Source organism: Suricata suricatta, chromosome 11, assembly GCF_006229205.1.
Source record: "Suricata suricatta isolate VVHF042 chromosome 11, meerkat_22Aug2017_6uvM2_HiC, whole genome shotgun sequence".
NCBI lineage: Eukaryota > Metazoa > Chordata > Mammalia > Carnivora > Herpestidae > Suricata > Suricata suricatta.
In genome coordinates, this window is record NC_043710.1 from 7,431,398 (window position 1) to 7,451,520 (window position 20,123).

Below are 20,123 nucleotides of genomic sequence, written 5' to 3' on the forward strand. Positions count from 1 at the left end.
AAGCGTTCTCCATGCAAATGCGGCCTCTCTGCCCCCCAGCCAGCCCCAGAGCCCCTCGGAGGCTGCCCCCGTGCTTCCGTGGGCCGGCACCCTGCTCCCCCCGCCTCCAGCATCCTGAAGAAAACTCGGGGGCTCCTTGGTAGGGGGGTGTCCCTGGTGAGCAGACCCTCGCTTCTCTCCACCTCTTTATGGTTAAGCCGGAGGCTGAGCTAATTCCACGCCACGATGTGCTTTCATCCTGGAGGAGGAGGAGTGCCTTCTGGGGGGGGACCCCACAGGCCCGGGGACGTCCCTCCCTTACCCTTGTCTGTGGGTCTGTTGCTTGGACAGTGGATCTCACCCGAAGGAGGCGGGCACCTTTAGTGACCGAATGCCCTGTCTCCAGATCTTGCTTCACCTTTGCCTGGGAAGACTGTCGGGGTCATTTGGTCCTTGCCGCTACCTCCAGGGGGGCCTCTTCTCTCCTCTGCGCCTGGCCCTCTGTGCACACCCGGCCCAGCCTCCTGCCCCGCAGCGTCACACGTGGGCCCGCCCTCATCCGGCAACTCCCTGAGCCCAGGACGATCCTAATAAGGATGAGCCGAGTGGAGCTGAGCTGATGGGGGGAGGGTTGGGGGGGGCTTCGGTGTTCCCTCCGTTCAGGTTGCGGAGCAGCGATGCTGGGCTGTTAAGTGACGCGTCCCCCGGTCAGGAAGCTTGAACCAGATCTCGCTCTGTATCCTGGCACTTTCCACTGTGCCACATTGCCCTTGAATGAATGAATGAATGAGCGAGTGAGCGAATAAATGAATGAAGGAAAGGGAGTGGGCGCGGGCGAACCACTTACTGTTCTGGATGTCCTCCTGGGTGGCGGGCACGTCGACGTTAGCCCCGAGGTGGAAGGTGTTCGGAGAGCGTGGCGGGGAGGGCTGAGCTTTCCAGGCCCCCCGGGAATCCCTCTCCCCTTCCCGGGGTCCCGGTGGCTCCCTTAACTGCAGTATGGATTTGCCCTCCTGAAGGGCTCACCCAAGCGTGGCACAGAGCAGGGCGATGGGCTCGGCTGCTCAGGATGCCCGCCGGGTCACCCTCGGCTCGGGCCTTCTCTCCTGCTCTGGCTACAGCGGGGTGACCTTCACCGGCGCCAGACGGTGGCCTGCAGTCTGCAATCTGACTCTTCTTCCAGGTGCTTCGCGGAGGATGGGCGAGGGAGGGTGGCACTGAGTCCTCCCAGGCTCATGGGGTGGGAGCGCTGGTGCAGCCATGGCAGGGGACTCGGAGAAGAGGTAAGCCGGCAGTTCGCAGCCTCCACGGCCACGTGTGCTGAGTGGCCACTTACCACCTGGTTGGCGGGGGACCTGTGGGTGCCCCGTGCTGCGCCAGCCTCGGCTGCGTAAGCAACCCTACGAGGGCTTCTGGCGCCCTTACTCCAGGAAACCAGCCCTATTTTTCCTGGCTCCCCCAACGTTAGCGCCTTTGCGGGCCTGGGGGATCCGTTATATGGGCTGTTGTTTGCTGAAACGTGAGCAGCATCAGAGAGCAAAGAAACAGCGGGGCCGCAGGTCTGGGGGCAGAGGGCCGAGGGGGCAGGGCTCAGACGTGTCCTCTCGGGCCTGGGTCCCTCTTGAGGAACTGTCACGCCTGGAAGAGGATGCAGGGAGGGTGTGCGTCAGAGGGGCCCCTGGAATTCTGGTGGGAAGGTAAGCCTCAGGCTTCGGGACCTGCCCCCTTGGCTGGGTGGCCCCCACTGAACTGGGCTGGGACTGTGAGTGGCTCCCCTTCCTCCCAGATGCCCAGCTACACCTGCCGGCTCCCCTCCGGTGCCAGCCCCTAGCCGCGTAGACTCCTCATGTCAGGAAAAACTAAGCCCTCAGATGCTCACCTGCAGAGGGTGGCTCCATCTTCCTGCAAACTTGGCCATTTGGCAGCCGGATGGGTGTAGAGAGATTCAGGGAGGCATCCAGAAACCCACGCAAATCTTCCTCCCTTTCCTGGGGCCGAGGGACCCTTGCCAGAGGCCCTGAGGGTCTGCTCCAGGAAAAGGCTGCTTCTCCGCCTCTCGGCTTCCCTCTTAATATGTGAAGAGCTCCTACAAATCAATAAGAAAAATGGGCAAAGGCTGCAGAGAAGCAATTCCCGGTAGGAGAAAAACAAATGGCCAGTAAACAAGGGAAAAGATGCAGAACTTCGCTAGTCATCAGGAAAAGGCTAATTGAAATGAGAGACATCATTCTTCACTGCCCGAGGGGCCGAGGCTGGAAATACTGCCGCTCGCAGGTGTGTAGCCCCCGCAGAGGGAGAGCGGCCCGTTCCTGGGCTCCGCCCCAGCGGCTTGCACCTGACGGGCACGTAGTAGGAGCTTGGGAATAATGGCCTTAATGCCAGAAAACACATAGAAAACTCTGCTCCCAGCACACCTCAGCAGGGTCACCGCCACTGCCTTTCGTGTCCCTGGCTTATCCCGCTTATCACTGGGGATGCTCCTGGGGGGCTTGGCTCCCCCCAGCCCCCTCCCTGCAGCTCCCTCATCCTGGGTCTTTCTGGGTCCGGCCCCCCCCCTCCCCGTGGACGATGCTGCGTCCACCTGCCTGCTGAGCCTCTGGTTCCAGGGCTGTCTGTGGCCTCGTGGCTGGTGCTGGGCTATACCGCAGGACACGACACGGGTCCTCCCAGAGACTGGATGGAAACGAGGGCCCCCTGGTGTTGGGCAGCCTTGGCTGTTATCATGGCTTCTTGAAATGCCCTTGGGATCCTCAGTTTGGGAGAAGCGATGCCCTACCGTGCCCTCGGCTCTCTGGGCACCCCGGCTGGAGCACCTGCGTCTTCGGGCCCCAGAACCCCTCCTGCCTTTTCTGGTTTCTCTCCTACCCTCCGCTCCAGCCCAGATCAGTGATTTCGGGTCTCATAACCGCATGTGCTCTCACACCTCCTGGCCTTCCCCCTGCCAGAAGCGCTCTTTCTTCCCACTTCCACTGGGCCAGCGCTGGTCACCCTCCAGGTCCCCGCTCAGATGTCAGCTCCTCCAGGACCCTCCCCTGACCTGGGCGAGACCTACCTCCCCCTCACCGTGTGCTCCTTAGACAGCTGTTCATTCAGCTTCATGTTCCTTCATTCAGCAGGTGTGGGGTGCCCCGGGGAGCTGGGACCCCTGTAGTGGCCCCACCCTGGGACAGACCTGACCAGAGGGTCAGGAAGGCAGGAGGCAGGAGGAGCACCCCAGATGTGGCCTTGGAGGGTGGGTTGGCTTACTGCGTAGGGAAGAGGGAGGCCAGAGGGAAGCCGGGGGCTGGCCCACATGCCCTTTCTCAGCCTGTCCCGTGAGGCCAGCTCTTATCTGCAGAGCACAGCGTGGCTGGACCACAGTAGAGCTGCCTTTGATGCAGAGCTCAAGGGGGAGAGCGCGAGTCCTACTTCAAACGGCTTTGGTCGGGGAATCTGGGTCTCCGAGTCCTTGAATCATCCACCCACCCCTCGTGCACCTCCCTGGGCAAAGCTGGCCAGCAGGGGGACCTGGGCCCAGGAGGGACACCAGCCTGGAGCTTGGCTCCCAGAATCCTTCCCTTCCACCTGCTCCTGAGGCCCAGCCTCCTACCAGCCATCTCTTTCTGGTCCCCAGACTGAGGTGGGCCCGGCCCTCCTTCCTTCATGCAGAATATGGGTGATGAAGACCCAATCAATGTCTGCCTCTAAAAAGTGCTCAGCGCATGGCGGGGACAACAGGGTGTAAGCCCCTTGGTGGGGAATCCGACGTGCTGGGGCCAGTCAGGGAAGGCTTCCTGGAAGAGGCCTGCATGGGGAGGCCTCCTTCACAGCAGCAGTTTCTGATGGGGGCTCACTCGTGCCTTCTCCTCCAGGCTCACAGACCCCGACTCAGGCCTCCCCCAGGATTGGGGACAGTGGGAGGATCCCAGACAGACCTAGTTCCGATCGAAATGGCTGCTGCTGTGGCCTTGGGCAAGCTTCTTAGATCTGGACCTCAGTCTGCTCATTCGAAAATGGGACTCCGTGAGGGTGGGGCATGGTGCCAGAAGTCTGGTGCCTGCCACCATCGGCCTGTGCTGCCTTACCTCTCACAGAGGGGGGCCCCTTCAGGAAATTCCCCCCTAATTATGAAGTTCCAGATCAGGGCGGCCGCACGGCAGGGAAGCACATTCGTTAGGAGACCCAGGCGCACAGCCGAGCCTTGCCAAGCATCTTTCCACGCCAGCTCCCAAGGACCACGGCCTTGCTGAGAGCACATCGTGCATGCCTTTCTGGTGACAGGTTCCATCTGCTAGCCCCTGGGGAGTCGCCGGCTCGGCAGTGGCGGGTGGGGGGGGCCGGGTGCTCGGGGACCCGCCATCCCTGGCGACGCCCCCCCAGCCCTTCACCCCGGGCATGTAATCTCAGCTTTAAGAAGGATTCCAGCCCCTTTCTCCCGCCCCACCACAACTAATCCATTTGCCAGGGCCCCGATCCAAGAGAAAGCTAATTAAAGAATTTCAGCTCTTGGCTCAGCCTGGACTTTGAAGATTCCCCTTAGTCTTCCTGGAGTATCTGAAAACAGGTGGGGGGGGTGTCAGAAAGGGCGTGGGATAAGACCCCGCCAGCCTCCGTCATAGGGTTAATCCCCCCAAAGTCAGCAGGCATCCAACAGCCCTCTAGCCATCACCGGGGAAGGGGCTCAGAGGACTCAGGGCCCTTTGTGGCCCTGTGAGCTCCAGACCACAGAGGGCTCCCTGTCCTAGCGTCCTGTGAATAGGAGGCTATGCATTCCCCCCAAGAGTTTTCGGGGCCAGGGAAAGGGGAAAGGCAGAGCATGAACCCCTCACTGCAGTGAAAGGCATAGGTCAGTGACATGAGGAGACCCTGCCTCCAGGGTTGCTGCGGCCACTGGCATGTGGGCTCCCTCCCTGCACCTTCCCTCTGGTGCCTGCCCCTCCCATGCCACCGTCTCTCCTCTCAAGAGCCCGTTTGCCTCTCAGAGATTTTAATCCATCAACCACAAATGTTGACTCAATACCAGCAGAGTGGAGCCCCGTCAGGCAGGGGTCTTTGGGGTCCCACTCACTGCAGGGTCTTCCATTTGAGCAGAACCTGGGCACACCGTAGGTGCTCAATAAAGACTTGATCGCGGGGTTGGTTGTCAGGTCCTGAGACAGGGGTGCTCTCTGCTCTCACGGGGCTCCTACTATCGCTATCTTTAGAAGATGGCTGCAGGGTCTTTGGGGGGTCTGTAGTCTCCCAAACGTGGGGTGTGGGATCTCAGAGCCCGCCTCCCTGTCACTCTGAGCTGTGGCCAAGCCTGGCAGAACCCTGAGGCGAGGCGGGGGTGTCCGCTGCCACTCTGGAACCCCCTCCCAGGCTCCTCTCCCCGATTTCCCTCTGCAGTGCTGGCGGGGGGGGTGAGCAGGGGGCATTTAGACCCACAATTCCCCATGTAGGGACCTCGGGGGGGGGGCACTCGCCTGCATCGCGGAAATAAAAATGATAAAATCCTGCCACTGAATTCTGGGTGGCAGTAAATTACTTAACACCTGAAACAGGTTGAAATGTGGCCACTGTGGCTTTTAATAAGCCCATCTCTGATGCAGCCGCTTCCGCGAGGGGCCGGCCGGGTCTCTTGTTGAGGCATAATTTCATCGTGGCCCAGGCTTGGCAGGAGTGCAAATAAGATTTCACTTCCCCTGTAAATCTCGGAGGGGGAGCACCGGGATTTCATTTGTGCTGTCAGTTAGTGACTGGAGAGAGCCTATTTACTTTGTCGCAGGAGGAGAGGGTCCTTCAGAGGTGCTGGATGGTGGCAGAGGTGGCAGAGGCGGGCCAGTCAGCGGGCCTGGGGCCTGGCCGAGGGAAGGGGAGGTGGTCAGCCGCAGGGCCCAGCCAGACGCACACTTGGTGTTGGGCTCCCGAGAGTAGACCAGCCAGCTCCATTCGGGCTTCCTGATGCAGCATTTGGGGGGTTGCTGGGCTGTCCTTGGGTCCACCTGGGGCCTCCTAATCAGGGTGCCAAGAATTGGCCACCGAACTTAGGTGTGAGGGTGTGGTTTGGGGTTTGATTCCTCCCTGGGTTCCATTGCCTCTTCTTCAGGATGCTTGGTGAGGCCAGAAACGCCTCCTGAGAAGGAGGGGCACAGGAGGAGGGAAGCTTCTGGAAACTGGCAGTGGCCAGGCAAGGGCAGGGTCCAGGGCCGGGGGGTCGTGGCCACCCTTTCTTTGTCCTATCTGAACTGAAACTTTTAGTCCTTCATCTAACCAAACAGGTGGAGTTGGATATAGGAGGCTGAGGCCCTGGGTCTTGGGATGTCCCTTGGCCACAGGGCAGCCATCTTGGGTCTTACCATATACTTGCCTATAACCTCGGTGACACGAGAGTCCTGACGTTTCTTTAGGGAGGAGAGGGCCAGAAGTCGCTTGGCTGGAGCAGGGCCAGGCAGGTGCTGAAACAGGGTGGTGAGGGTTCCCGTTCCCAGGGCCCATTTGAAGGGGCTCTTCAGGGTCAGTGGGTCCCCTCGAGGGACCAGCAGCCCACTCTGCTCGCTCCCCTGTGAGGACAGATCATCCACACCTCATCAGAAAGGGTTAATTATGTTTGGAACGCCTTCTTTCTCTAGACCTGAAATACAGATCCTGGAACTTACCCCAACAGGTCATGGTGACTCCCTGTCCGAGTCTCTAACCCCTGAAGGCACTTGTTGAAGCCTAGGGCACCCCCATCCCCACACCCTGTCCTCCTGCAGCTGGAAGCTCGGGCAGTCTGAGATCACCCGTAGCAGGTTTCAGAGAGCAGACTACAGAACTTGGCTGTCTACAGTCGGGGTGCTCTGGGAAATAGGCGTACCCTACCCCCGCCATTTGGAGATACCTGAGCCTCCTTGTAAGAAATGCCCATCAGCTTAGTGCCTGGCTCTGTACCTGGGGGGCCAGGGACACTGAATACATGCTGTGTTGTGTGTGTGTACATGTGCGCATGTGTACATGCGTGCCTGGGCTGGGGGCCTGCACTCCCCGGACAAGCGGAGGGGACCCCAGCAATCTGTACCCCCGAGGAGCCTCCAGCATGCATTAGCAGGGTCAATGCTGTCATGATGGTGAAGTAAGAGCCGTGGGCTCTTACCATGCCTTCCTTTTACAGAGGCAAAAACTGAGGCCCGGGAATGAGTGGTGTAGCCAGGGGAATCCAACCTACTTCTGAGGGATTCCAAGGGCCCCTCTGAGGAGCCTCCAAAACAGCAGTGGCGCTAATCCAGGTGTTCTCAGATGCATGTGACGGCGAACCCTCCCTGGGCAGGAAGTTCATTAGCTCTAGGGGCTAAGGAACATAGTTTGGGAACCCTGACCTCCCGCCCCGGCTGGAAGGGAGCCCTGCGGGTGCACTGGTATTTGGTGCTGTCTCCACTGAGTACGGAGGACGGTGAGCTGGGGGCAGGTGCATCCCTGCCTCGTACTGGGAGTCGGGGACTCAACCCTGATCAAGGGATCAGCGGGCAGATGTACAGGTGCTCATGGACTCATTCCTTCACCGCACGTTCACGGGTGCCTCTGGTGTGCCAGGCCAGTGCCCTCCGGGGACCCGAAGGGGGGGCTGGTGAGGCCTGCCAGCCAGGGGCCCCCAGCGAGGGAGGTGCTAGAGCCGGCCGCCTGCGCAGTGTGGGGCCCGGGGTGGAGCCGGAGGGGACGGCCTCACCAGACACAGCGCCTGGGCTGAACCTTCCAGGGCCTTCCAGGGCATCTGAGCCCAGGAACTCAGCAAGGCTCAGACCAGCAGCCTGCGTCAGGGCAGGGCCTGCCTGGGAGAGTGCTGGTGCGGCTGGGCCAGCGGGTGGGTTCTGTGCTTACAGAGGAGGCAGAGCCTTGCAGAGGGAGGTCCGGGGTTGGGTCCCCCTACTCCCTGCCTCAGGCTTTCTCTCTTGCTCTCCGAGCCCTCCTCATCCAAAGAAACACCCTCAGTGGGAACGCAGTTCCCCAGAGACCCTCCCCACTGGCGGACCTGGGTGAGGCCCCCATCTGCCCTATGGGGATTCTTCCCTCTTCTTCTGGGAGGCAGGAAGGACGCCCCGGCCCAGTCCCCACACACAGTAGGTCCTCCATTAGAGCACAGGCTGACTGTGCTCTCAGGTGCTCTGAGATGGCGTGGTAGCCCTGGAGAACGGGACGCGGGTGAGAAAGAGCTGGGTGGCCCCGCTGTGCACCCACTGGGCGCCGGCTCCCAGCCACAGCTCCAGGGACAGACTCGGTCCTTTCCCAAAGGCCCCACGTGTGCCGCTCTTGGGAGTGGTCTCTCTTGGCTGGCCTCTGCCAGGATGGAAGATGAGGACCAAGAGAAGGCGAGGAGGGAGAGAGGGATGCCTGTGTCATCTGCGCGCCCTGTGTCACCGCAGCCGAGCCACCTGTCACCAAGGCATGTGGAGAAACACCTTCACTTCCTTGGAATATGAGGGAAAAAAACCCTCATTAACCCACATCCAGACACGCACTCTGATCTAAGGCAGAAGTAATGAGTTCCTATTTTATGTTAAATTTAGCAGAAATTGCTGTTGTTCTCATGGAAAGTCATGGTTTTTTTCCTTTCTCCCCCTCCTCGGGGTTTGCGGTATCGCATATGGCGTAGAGACTGGGGAGCGTGGGGGTGCATGTAGGGGTGTCTGGGCGGGCGGGGAGGAGCTGAGCCGGCTGTAGAAGCAGCATTGTATCCGCGGTGCCGTACACGTCCGGTTGTTGCTGAGGGCTGCTCACACGTGTCCTCAGAGTCTGCCTTCAGCTAGTGGTCCACATTCCCAGGACCAACGGGACGGGGTTAGAAGTCCCTCCTCCCTGTGGCAGAATCATTTTGATCCCGACGGTGGCCCCGGGGGAACTTAGCCCAGAGTCCCCCACTCTGTGCCAGTCCACCGCTCCGCGCCAGTGGGACCCCCCCCCCTCCCAGCAGACCTGACCCTTGGAGAGGGGAAGCTCGGGGAGGAAGGGGGGCAGTCGAGACCCCATGTGCCACAGACGCCTGCCCCCCTACCCCCCACCCTGGTGCGCCGGGCCCCAAACCGAGTCAGCAGCCGTGATGACTGTAAAAGTTAAATCTTTCTATTTATTTCAAGAAAGGCAAGGAAAGTGGACATTTTATATGAAAACAGACGAACAGAAAAAAGGACCAAATAGTTAATCACATTCATCTCAACATTGAAGTTTCAAGGCACCTACAAGAAGGAGGCCAAAGGGCGGTTCGCAGTGCACTTTGGTTTGTGTTGTTGCGCGGTGGGTGTCTGTGTCTCGAATTTCCGAAAACCCCGTTGTGGGTGGGGGGTGGCGAGGTCGGGAGTGAGGCAGGCGGGCCCGGGTCTCGGACGGCAGCAGGTCCCGTCACTCAGCCCCCCGAGATTGCTGTACCCTTCAGAGAGAAGGGGAGACAGGACAAGGAGCAGGCGGCGAGTGGCCTCCTGGGGCTGATCTTGCAGGTGAGCAAGGCCAGGGTTTCACAGGGAAGGCAGAAAGGGCCGTGGGCACCAGAGACCAGGCTCCAGACACCAGGCCTGGCCTCCCTGTGCCGCCGTGTGGCCGGGAACCCCTCCTTCTGGAGTGGAGGGACCCAGCCTGTCCTCCCTCGCTGGCCTTCTCCTCCTTGGACGGCTGGAAACGGAGCCCACCGAGCTAAGCGGCGGTGGCTTCGGAAATCTTTACAATACCAAATGAGATACAAAGAGCCTTTTAACATCGGGAAAGGGAATTGCTGTTGGTGGCTCTTAAAAAACATTCACTGTGCAGTGCCTATGTGTGGGGTCTTCTTCGCGTTTACTCTCTCCCTTTACCTCCCTATTCACACCTGCCTGGTGACATTCACAATTAGCAGGCGGCTGCTCCAGCCAACCGAACCGTGCGACTCTGCTAGGTCTGGGGCTCGCGTGTGTTCACGAGCCCACAGCCCCCCTCCCCCCTCGCTACCCCCCCACCCTTCAACACCATCTCTCCCTCACCGATGACAAACCTCCGTCGCCGGGCTCTTTGGCTTCCTCCCCACCACTCGCAGCATCTCTTTGCGAGCTGGAAGGCACCAGGGCCCTCTGTCCCAAGAATCCCCCCATGCTGCAGCCTGGCACTGGGCCCTGGATGCCAGGATGGGTTTCTCAGCTGAGTTGGGTACAGAAAAAAAAAAACAACAAAAAAAAAACCTAAGGCCAGTGTCAGGGTTTTATGTCCGCCTTCTGGGTGCCCAGAACCTTTCGAAAACCGGGCCATCCAGAGGTGGGCAGGACACTCTGCAAACAGGTCCCCTGCACGGGGCGGCTGAGAAGCGCCCAGGACGGCCCGGCTCCAGGGAGACAGCGAGTGGCGGCCCCGTGTCTGCTGTGGCTTTGACTCTTGGCTCCTGTTGCATTGGTTTTTCTGTCTGGAGGAGACTGCTCCATTAGCTCCTCCAGCCGGGTGGCTCGGCGTGCAGGGCTTCCGGGTGGGGGCGTCAGACAAGGTGAGACAGCGCCCGGGTCTCTGCCCTCCTCGTCACCCACCTGAGGCTCCGCCGGGAGAGGGGAAACTGAGTCACTCCGCTGGCTGCTAGATCTCGCCAAAGGGCTGGGTCTCCCCCTCAGGCCCACAGCTGGGGATCAGTGGGGCCAAGGGGCGGAGGGAAAAGCAGCTTCGAGGAGCCCCTCCTTGTGCTGGCTGCCGGCAAGGCAGGGACAGGATGGGGTGGAGGCCATTGCCAACACATCCGCCTGGGCCTTTGACCTGAGCCTGGGGGAGGACAAGAAGGGAAGGGAGGATCGGAGAAGAGAAGAGGGAGCACCCCTGTGTGCCAGGCACTGTGCTGGGCCCCGGTGACCAGGCACAGAGGAGCACGGGGACCTGGCATCTTGTCAGAGTGGCCACTCACCCTGGTGGCCATAAAACAGATGTGGGGTGGTGGCAGTAAGGACCTTCCTGCAAAGACTCTCCAGACTCGGCCTTTTGGGAACTCAGGTGCGGGCTGCGGACGGCGTGGGTAGGTGTGGGAAAAAGCGGCTAGAGCACCATGGTGGCCACAGTGCCGGAGGGGCGAGCTTTGCTAGGAAGTGGGGACCTGGGCAGCCCCTGGAACCAGGTGCCCTCGGCATGCCCAGACTGCCCTCCCAGCATAAGCCGGGCATTTTAGTAACAGAGCTGGAGGGGGCAGAGACAGTGGTCTCAAGCCCCCGGCCTGCCAGGCCCCGCAGCGGGGAGCAGGGTGGGAGCTGCCCCCAGACCAAAGGTCTGCCCTGTGCATAGTGTCTTCAGGGCGACACGGAGAAAAGCCTGGCTGTGCCCCTGCAGCATCGGGGTCTTAGGCACACCTCCCATCCGTTTATAGCGAGAAAGCGGGCCTGACCTCAGCAACAACAGAATTTCCAAACCAGAGAGAAACAATATGTTAAAAATGCAGAGGTGGAGGGAGTAAGGGGTAGCGTGGGGGGGGGACTCAAGAGCCAAGGGAATCTTTTTGTGTTTCTAAAGCAGCGAGCGTAGATATTTCAGGCAACCACTTGGACCATTTCAAAAGAAATGGTAAATGCTTAAAAACACAGAGTGAAAAATGCCCCAGGCAGCCGTCAACCTGGCCGGGATGGATGGATGGATTGAGCGGGCAGTGCTGAGTGCGCTGAGTGGGGAGGAGAGCCCGTGGTGGCACAGCAGAGGGCGCTCAGCGGGGCAGGGGCCCTGGCATGGAGAGCAGCTCTGCCGAGGGTGCGAGGGGCAGCCTGGGACCCGCGGCAGGGGGTGGGTCCCCCTCCCACCCCCAGATCCAGACTCTGAGATGGAGTGTGCGGGTGTGCACTTCCTCTCCCGGTGCGTCTTGGGTACTGAGCATGGGAACTTGGCAGCGTCTCTGGTGGCCCCAGCAGCTCTTGGACAGGGTTGGCCACCTGATGGTGGGATGGCCCCAACCTGGGATTTTTCAGGGGACACTGGTCGTTTTGAGCAGCACAGTCAACATCTCTTGATCTCTTCCTTACAGGGTCCTGAGGTGTGATAGATTGAGGCTGGAAACCAGGATCTTCTAGCCAAAGAACCAGGCTTTTGGCTTAGGCAGGAAAATATCTGCCACAGCCCCCTCACGTGCTTGAATGCTCCCAGGGACAGAGAGCTCACTATCGGATTCCTTTGCTGTCCCAGAGCTTCTCTTCCCTGACCTTCAGCATTCATTCCCTTTATGATCGGCCCCACTTCGTACTCAGTGGCAGCACCGAATGAATCACAGACCTCCCCTGGGGAATCTGGAGTCTTAACTCTCTAAGTAACTAGACCGACCACTTTGCTTTTCACCCCTGAAGGAGGACGGACTCTGGAGGGCCGGGGCCGCTTCTGAATGACCTGCGTAGGTGGCAGAACCCACCCCCTCCCAGAGGCCCCAGCACAAGGCTCTGGACCGAGGCAGAACAGAGCTCCAGCCCAAGCTCTGTCCAGCACGCGTTGCTGGGCACCCTGGCCTGCGTGGTGCCGGCCGCCGCGGACCCCGGCTCCTCCTGGGGCTGCGCAGGAGGGCAGCCTGCAAGCCCGGCTGGAAAATCCCCGCTTTGCACAGGGCCACTGGGGGCAGGTTCATAAAATGCGAAAAATCCCCCTTTCCCTTCACCTCCAAGGAGTTTAATCTCTCCTAATCAATTTAGCAGCCTCGCTTGGTTGTAAACGGTAATGATTTGCATTTTTGAGCCTTTTTATCCCTCCTTAAGAAAAAAGATGCCTCCTCTGTCTGCATTCCGGAAGGCCTGTGCAGGGCTGTGAATTGCTTGTTAGCACTCACTCTGGCGCCGATCCAGCGGCGGCCTCCGCCCATCACCTGCACTGATCTGAGCGCCTGGAGGGGACACGGACACACGGGACGCCCACAGCTGAGCCTGGCTGTGTCCCTGGCCCCAAGAGCAAGGTGTGGCCCTTGGGGACACAGGCCACTGTGCACCCCGAGGCCCCTCCTTCCAGCAAACGCCCCAGCTCTCTCTTGGTTGCCTTCCCAGCTCCCTTGCTCCCTGTGTGCCGCATCCAATTTTCCTTGTTGTATTTTTCATAAGCGTGAGGCTCAGAAGCCCCGTCCTCCTCCCTGGCATGTTCTGCAGGAAGCAGATTTCTAGAGGGGAGTGGGTTGGCTTTGGGACTGGAGCTGCCATTGGTGGTGGTGGTGGTGAGGGGGGTGTCCCTCCCTCCTTCCTGGGCTCCGAGCAGGTGGCGGAGACTCAGGTGCGTCCTGGGCACCTGCCCAGCCCTTCTCCAGCCCGTCAGCCACCTCGGGATGCTGCAGGGAACCTCACCTGGCCCGTCCCTCCTGCTTTGGGCCCCCGTCACCTGCACTGGACCAACTAGAATCTTCCAGAATCGGTGGAAGGGAGGAGCCCTTCCTTGGCCTCTGGAGCACCCAGCCAGCCTCCTGCCTCAGCCCACCCTCTGCTTTGCGGAAGGGGACGAAGAGGCTGTGGATTTACAAAACATGCTTTCCCTCTGGCTCTCTGGAAACCCTTCCTGACCCCTTGTGGCTCTCTGCTCCTGGCGGACCTCCCTAGATCCCTGAGGGGAAGGATGAAGGGGGAAGGAGAGGAGGCACAGGCAGGGCTGGGCTCTGGGCTCTTGGTGGGGAAGCCCGGGCCCCCCCACCGGCCCTGGACATCTTCCCAGCTGTGGTCACCTCCCCTGCCAGCCGTCACTCAGAGCCAGAAGGGACCAATGCCCCAGCTCCTGCCCCCAAGCCTGGCATCCGGCCCCAGGTCTGGGAGGCCCTTTAGTTAGCCACACGGCTGCCATGTTACCAGAGAGGCCGCCCAGGAAGCCGGAGACAATTTAGAGAAGATGGAGGCTTCCTCGGGGAGGCTGCAGGAAAAGGGAAGGAGAAAAGGGAAGAAAAGAAGCTTTTGATGCACATCATGTCTGCGGAATTGAGTATGACTAATTAATAGATTTTATTCTTAGTAATCTCTTAAGCATTCCATACGTCGGGCCCCACGCCTGAGCCGAGCTTACAAGAGGCCGCATTCGCAAAATGCAAATGACTCGCCTGGCCCTGCCTTCCCTCCTTCCTTGCCTTTTCTTTCCTTTTTTCTTTTCTTCTTCTTCTTTTTTTTTTTTTAGGGGAAATTTAAAGGAAAATTGCCATGTAATAGAAAAGAGATTCTAATCACTACATCTAATTACCACGAAGGGTAGACCACTTAACCAAAGAAGTGTCGTGGGCTCTCTTTTTTTTTTTTTACTTAAAAACCTGCTATAAACGCCACAAAATACACTCATCAACGCCGAGACTAGCAAGGGTATGCCGGCTAGTTAGAGGTGGCAAGGGTCAGGGCGGCTGCCCACAGTGGGGAGAGTCTAGACAGAGTGGTGGTCTGGCATGTGTCCTCACGTGCTGCTAGGGGGCTGGGGGGGAGGCCGGGAGGGGCTCAGAGGAGCTGGACCAGGAGGGGACATGGTTTCAGAGTGGACGTGGCTTCAGGCTCCCTCCTTGGCTTGAGGGGCCGTGAGAAGGCAGACATTTGGGAGCTCGCTCAGGAGTCTGGGAGGATGTCTGATGCCAAGGGTAGACCCGTGAGAGCGGCCCCGTGGCCTGGCCGGCGACTGTCCACTGTCCTCAGAGGGACGCCTGCAGCAGCCCACCGTAGGCAGGACACCTGAATGTCCTGAGGCCCAGGTGGGTCTGGCCTGTTCTGCGGGGGAGGGAAGCTTGCCCCCTCAGGCCTGGCCTTCGAGACCCACAGGCCTTCCCAGCCCTTGCTCTCCACCGTCTGCCACTCCCCAAATGCCTTCCTAACCTCTAAGGGGGTAATCTGACCTCTTCCTGGTGTGGTACAAGGAGAAAGGAGGACCCAGAGTAAGACTGAGGGACCAAGCATGGCCGCAGGAGGGACTTGGTGGGGCGGCCATGGGGAGGCCGAGGCCTGGGACCCCGGGGAGAAGGCACGGGTGGTGCCTTGAGGGAGGGGACCTCGTTTCTGAAACAGCAGGGACCTCGGGCTTCGGTCCCTGCCCCCCCTTCCTGAGCCAATGCCCCACCTCCCAACACACCCTCTGCTCCTCCCCAGGCTGTGGGAAAGGGCCTGAGTGTGGGGGGGGGGGGGGCTCGCGCTGCAGGTCAAAGGGAGCACGACCTTCACAGAGACATGAAATTAAGGCTTGGAAAAAAATCTCTCTCCTGATCTCATTGTATGAGAAAATGATTCAAGTGGGGAAGTTTGGGCGGGGGCGGGAGGCTTTAGTTTAGAGAGAGCCATCCATTGCCCTCCACCCCTCCCCGGGGCTGGGGAGCTGGCCTTCCCCGTCAGGGGAGACCCACCGTCCTCCACCCTGCTCAGGCGGCTCTTGTGTCCACTTCTTTCAACCCCTGCCTCTTCGCCAAAGGGGCACATGTTGTCAGGAGCGGCGAGTGGCCGGCCCCCGGGTCTGTCCTGGCAGCCCTGTGTTCAGCTTCCTGTTCCCGCCTTTGGCTTTTTTGTCAAAGCAGTTGAGGCCTTTTGAAAACGCCACCACCAGGAGCTGGACAACCTTCTCATCCTCCCTGCCCTCGGACCAGGCCTCTCCTTTGACATGGCTCTTCCGCAGCACAGCACACGCGGCCCGCTGACAGGTGGTGACCCAGGCTCCCTGGGTGCCGAGGACCGCCCCGCCCTCCTTTCCAGATCTGCCGCCATTGTTTCATTATTGTTTTCATCTCACGGCTCACCAGATCGCAATGCCATGTGGATCAATGGTGGCGACACGCGTTCCAGAGGGAGGAAATAAAACCTGAATTCTTCCGAGGGCCCCCGGTCAGTGCCCTTCGGTTGCTGGCCTCTCTGGAGCTTTAGTCTTCCCTCGGAGCAGGGTGCGGGGGGAGGGTGCTGACTGCTGAGTGATCTGCGTTCGGCGGGTGGAGGGGGGGTTGCTGTCTCCCAGGGCTCTTCTGAGAATTTTCATGTCTTTTTCTGAGCCTCGTGTGAGCAGCCATGGAAACCATTAGGTCTAATCAGCTGATAAAAAAAAGAAAAGAAAAAAGTCCCTGCGCCAATTACCTGTCCTGGGAGGAAGCACGGGGTACAGAGGAAACAAGAAAGTCGCTGTTGAGGTGACTGTATCTGTGTGTTGGGGGGTGGCAAGGGGAGAGAGAGAGAGACAAGGACACTGGCAGTCAGAGAAAGCGTTTCTCTGTATCAGAAAGGAGCGTGGCCCAGCGCTGGCCAACCTGAGATAGGGTCGCACCGAGAGCACCCCTCGCCTGGGGTCTCCCGAGCCGCCCGACCAGGACAGACACACCTCCGCCTTTAGGAACAGCATTGTCCCCCACCCCCCTTCGTCTACTTACTCAATGATTTCTAGGCAGAAACAACATTTTCGTGACTCTATTGTCTCGGGAAATTGTACGAACTGACCCAAGAAGTAGTAAGGACCGTGTCTGTGTGGTTCCATCTCCCCGTCTGTACTTAGAGACAGGACGTAGAGACAGACGAGGAGATGGGCGCACCTCCGGGTGGCTGGGAGCGTGACGCACGCAACTGAAGAGGGTTGCAGGATAGTATAAAGAAAGTTTGCTTTTTAATGGACTACACCATTGTTCAAAGAATGCAGTAAGAGACGTGTTCTTTCTGCAAACCTGCAAGGGAAACGGTGAGGAAAGAACCCGGGAAGAGGTTTCAGGACAATATCTCTGTAGCAAAAAAGATCTTTTCTTCCCCCCTCTCCTTTGCGAGGAGCCGGAAACCTTCCGTCGCGTCGTTGTCAGCAGCCGGCAGCGAGGCTGCGCGGGGGCCTCGCCTGTTGGCTCTTCTCTCTGACGGCCCTTTTGTGACGGCCCTGAACAGAGCACTAGGCGAACGCAGACGCTGTACAGGTAGTATCTTTCCAGTTCAGGAAAAGAAAAAAAAAAAACCAACAAAAAAACCTGACCCAACCCTGCCTGCAATATTATTTTTAGTCCTTCCCTCCCCACCTGGCATAATTTGGTATAAATTATGTCTTCACCAACGTCAAATCCCCCTCCTACCTTCTATTCTTTAGAGAAAAAAAAAAATTTTTTTTTCCACTGTCGTGTTCTAGAAAATCATCAACCCGTCTTCCCAAACTTTGCTTTCTGCTGGGAAAGTCATCAGGGAATTTCTCTTCCTTGCACTACGGGATGGCAGCAGGCTGGGGCAAAGCCACGTCGTCGCCGGGCCGGGAGGAGGCGGGAGCTGGGGCGGAGGCGGCCCGGGCGGCCGGCATCATGTGTAGGTGTAGTCTATGTCGGGGATGCCGCCGTCCCGGTAGCCCCGCGTGGTGCCGTAGCCGATGGTATGCGTGCCCTTGCAGAGGCTGCTGCCGTTGGAGGGGAAGATGGTGTGGACCACATACTCCTCTTTGGCGCGGTAAGGGTTAATGGGCAACATTTGCAGCCCAGGGCCTCGGATTTCCAGGATCGAGTTGTCCTTCTTGGTCCCGGATTCCATATAGTCATCCTTTTTCCGGCTGCCCCGGTTGTAGGCCCGATCCCGGGCCAGCAGCTCCCCGGCCCGGTGCACGTACCAGCAGATGGCCCCCAGGACCAGGAAGAGGAAGACGAGGGCCACGGCCCCGCCGATGATGCCCGCCAGGGGCAGGCCCGCCATGGGGTCTGCGTTCTGCTCCTGGTTGAGCGTGGTGGTGGGGCCGTAGCTGTCTGCCGTCTCCGCCTTGGCGCACACGGGCGCCTCGTCAGCCACGTAGGTGTTGCCGGTCTCCATGGTGACCATGCAGATGATATAGGTGGACTTGGGCTCCAAGGCTGTGAGCAAGTACTCGGTCTTGTCCCCCTGCACCAGCGTCTCCGTGATGGAGCCCACGGCCGGGCTGTGGCCCAGGCGCAGCCAGCTGAGGCGGAACGAGGAGGCAGGCAGCGTGGCCTTCCACGTGATGCGGATGGAGTCCGCCGTCAGGGGCTTCACGTGGATGACCAGGGTCTTGGCGCCGTCGCCCGTGGCCATGGGGTAGTCGAGGCTGGAGTCAGGGAGGCGCAGCCCGGGCCTCTTGGCCTTGAGGGTGAAGAGCGAGCCCTGGGGTGTCGTGGCAGAGGCGTGGCTGCCGGCCGTGGTCTTGGCCGCGGCGTTGACCGAGCCGCCCTGCGCCCCTGTCTCGAAGCACTCATCCATCTCGCTGGTGATGTCCTTGATGGCCATGCCGCGGACCTTCTCGGGGCCCTGGCACACGAGGCCGCGCACGCTGATCGCGGCCGCCCGCGCCGTCACCCAGTCCCGCAGCCACATGAGGCTGCAGCCGCAGAACCACGGGTTGTTGCGGAGCAGCAGCTGGGCCAGGCTCTCCAGGTCGTCGAACAGGCCGCGGGGCAGCGTGGTCAGGTTGTTGTTGGACAGGTCCAGGCGCTCCAGCTCGCGCATCTTGGCCAGCGTGTTGTAGGGGATGTGGCTGATGGCGTTGTCCTGCAGGTACAGCTTCTGCAGGTGGGCGCTGGGCAGGTTGAGCGGCGGCGCGGCCAGCGAGTTGCGCACGAGCGAGAGCTCGGTGAGGTTCTGCAGGCGGCTGAAGGCGTCGTCGGCGATGCGCTGGTTGGCCAGCAGGTTGCCGTCGAGCACCAGGCGCCGGAGGCTGTCGAGGCCCTTGAAGGCGTGCAGCGGGATGGTGGAGATGCGGTTGTCGTCCAGGCGCAGCTCCTCCAGGGTGCGCGGCAGCCCCGAAGGGATGCTGCTCAGGTGGTTGCGGCTCAGGAAGAGCAGCTTGAGCCGCTTGCTGTCGGCAAAGGCGTCCTCCTCGATGCTGACGGTGGACACCGAGTTGTCGTCCAGGTGCAGCTTCTCCAGCAGCGGGAGGCGGGCCAGCGAGTCCCTGGCGATGGCGCGCACGTTGTTGTCCTGGAGGTGGAGCTCCCGCAGGGAGCGGGGCAGGTTCACGGGGAACTCGTCCAGGGCGTTCTCGTACAGGTAGATGACCTGCACGCTGACCTTGGTCTTGAGGTCCTGGGGGATGCCGGCGTTGTTGATCTGGTTGTTCTGCAGGTAGAGGGTGGTGGCGTCGGCGGGGATGTCGGCGGGGATGGAGGTGAGCCCCCGGTCATTGCAGTAGATGAAGCCGTGGTCGCAGCGGCACACGGAGGGGCAGGTGGTGCTGTCGATGACCTCCGTCAGGAAGGCGATGAGGCCGTAGCAGAGGAAGAGCCAGTCCCGCAGGTCCATGGTGGCCGTGGTCATCACGACGGTGGCTGTGACGGTGGCGGCAGGGGCGGCGGTGGCGGTGGCGGTGGGCTGTGCCACCACCATGGTGGACGGCTGGGGGGAGCCGGGCCCCACCTGATCTGGAGCTTCGACACCTGCAACGGGCATAAGACACGCGCGGTGAGAGCGAGTCATGGCGCTCACCTGCCGGCCGCCGAGGGATCGCCGCCGGGCAGAGGTCAGGCCTCGAGGCGTGTGCCCCGCGGCCCTTTTTGTGCCAAGGTGACATCTCAGGTGGGCCCTTGGGCTGAGGCCAGACTCTAACGACATCTGGCTCACATTAAATCTCATCGGGAGCAAAGATGTCTGTGAGTCAGGCGGCCGCGGTCTCGGGCCTCCCGGATGGTGATTTCGAGCCGCGGGTGAGGTTAATTTAGTGAGAGCCGCGCCGCAGTTTCTGATTCTTCTTTCAAGACTTCACAGTAAGCCAGTCTTTATGGCTAATGCTAAAAGTGGCTGGTCGGTGTTGATGGGATGGATTTAAGGCGGGTTTTATGGATTCCGAGCCGCTATTTCTCACTGGAACGGAAACTCGCATCCCTATCTGGCTCGTACTCAGGGTCTGAAGGAGAAGCTCGTTTCTGGGAGGCCTGTGGGCTCAAAACGTGTGTGTGTGTGTGTGTGTGTGTGTGTGTGTGTAGAACCTGCAAAAAAAGAAGCTTCCAGCATTAACCAACGATGAGTGGCGGAGAGCAAGGAGCCTCATCGTCTGGCGTGAAAACAACATGTCCTGTTTGTCACTCATGCATTTTATAGACAGAACAATGAGGTGTCAATGGAATCCCTTTCTTGTGTACTTACAGAAAACCTTCTCTATCAGAGGTGTCCTCCCTGGCTCTGTGTTGTGCGGGAAATTATTCCACACCTTGCCCCCTTCCCAAATCATGCAACTTTCATGTGTATGTGTATATATAATCCGTATCTCTGTTTCCTTGCATTTAAAGAAATAACACAAATAAAAAGAGGGAGGGGTCCGTGCTGAAGCAACCAGCTGCAAGGTGTAATTTCAGTTTTCACAAATGGAAAAATTGC

The 20,123-nt window shown here is 59.8% G+C and overlaps 2 protein-coding genes across 4 annotated transcripts in view; one reads left to right on the forward strand and one right to left on the reverse strand.

Moving 5' to 3' along the window:
• Positions 1-20,123, forward strand: part of MACROD1 (mono-ADP ribosylhydrolase 1) — a 142,744-nt gene that overhangs the window by 23,894 nt on the left and 98,727 nt on the right. The gene's annotated exons all lie outside the window — the stretch shown is intronic.
• FLRT1 (fibronectin leucine rich transmembrane protein 1) overlaps positions 13,828-20,123 on the reverse strand; it is a 15,043-nt gene continuing 8,747 nt past the window's right edge. The window contains exons 1-2 of one of the 2 annotated variants that reach the window (XR_003915310.1): positions 16,376-19,215; positions 13,828-16,320 (exon numbers count right to left, since the gene is read on the reverse strand). Coding sequence is in view for 1 of the 2 variants with exons in the window: in XM_029956675.1 (XP_029812535.1) it covers positions 17,112-19,136 (2,025 nt within the window). In the remaining variant the exon portion in view is untranslated. Of the gene's footprint in view, positions 19,216-20,123 lie in introns of those variants that run through there. The other variant, XM_029956675.1, reaches the window with a different exon arrangement.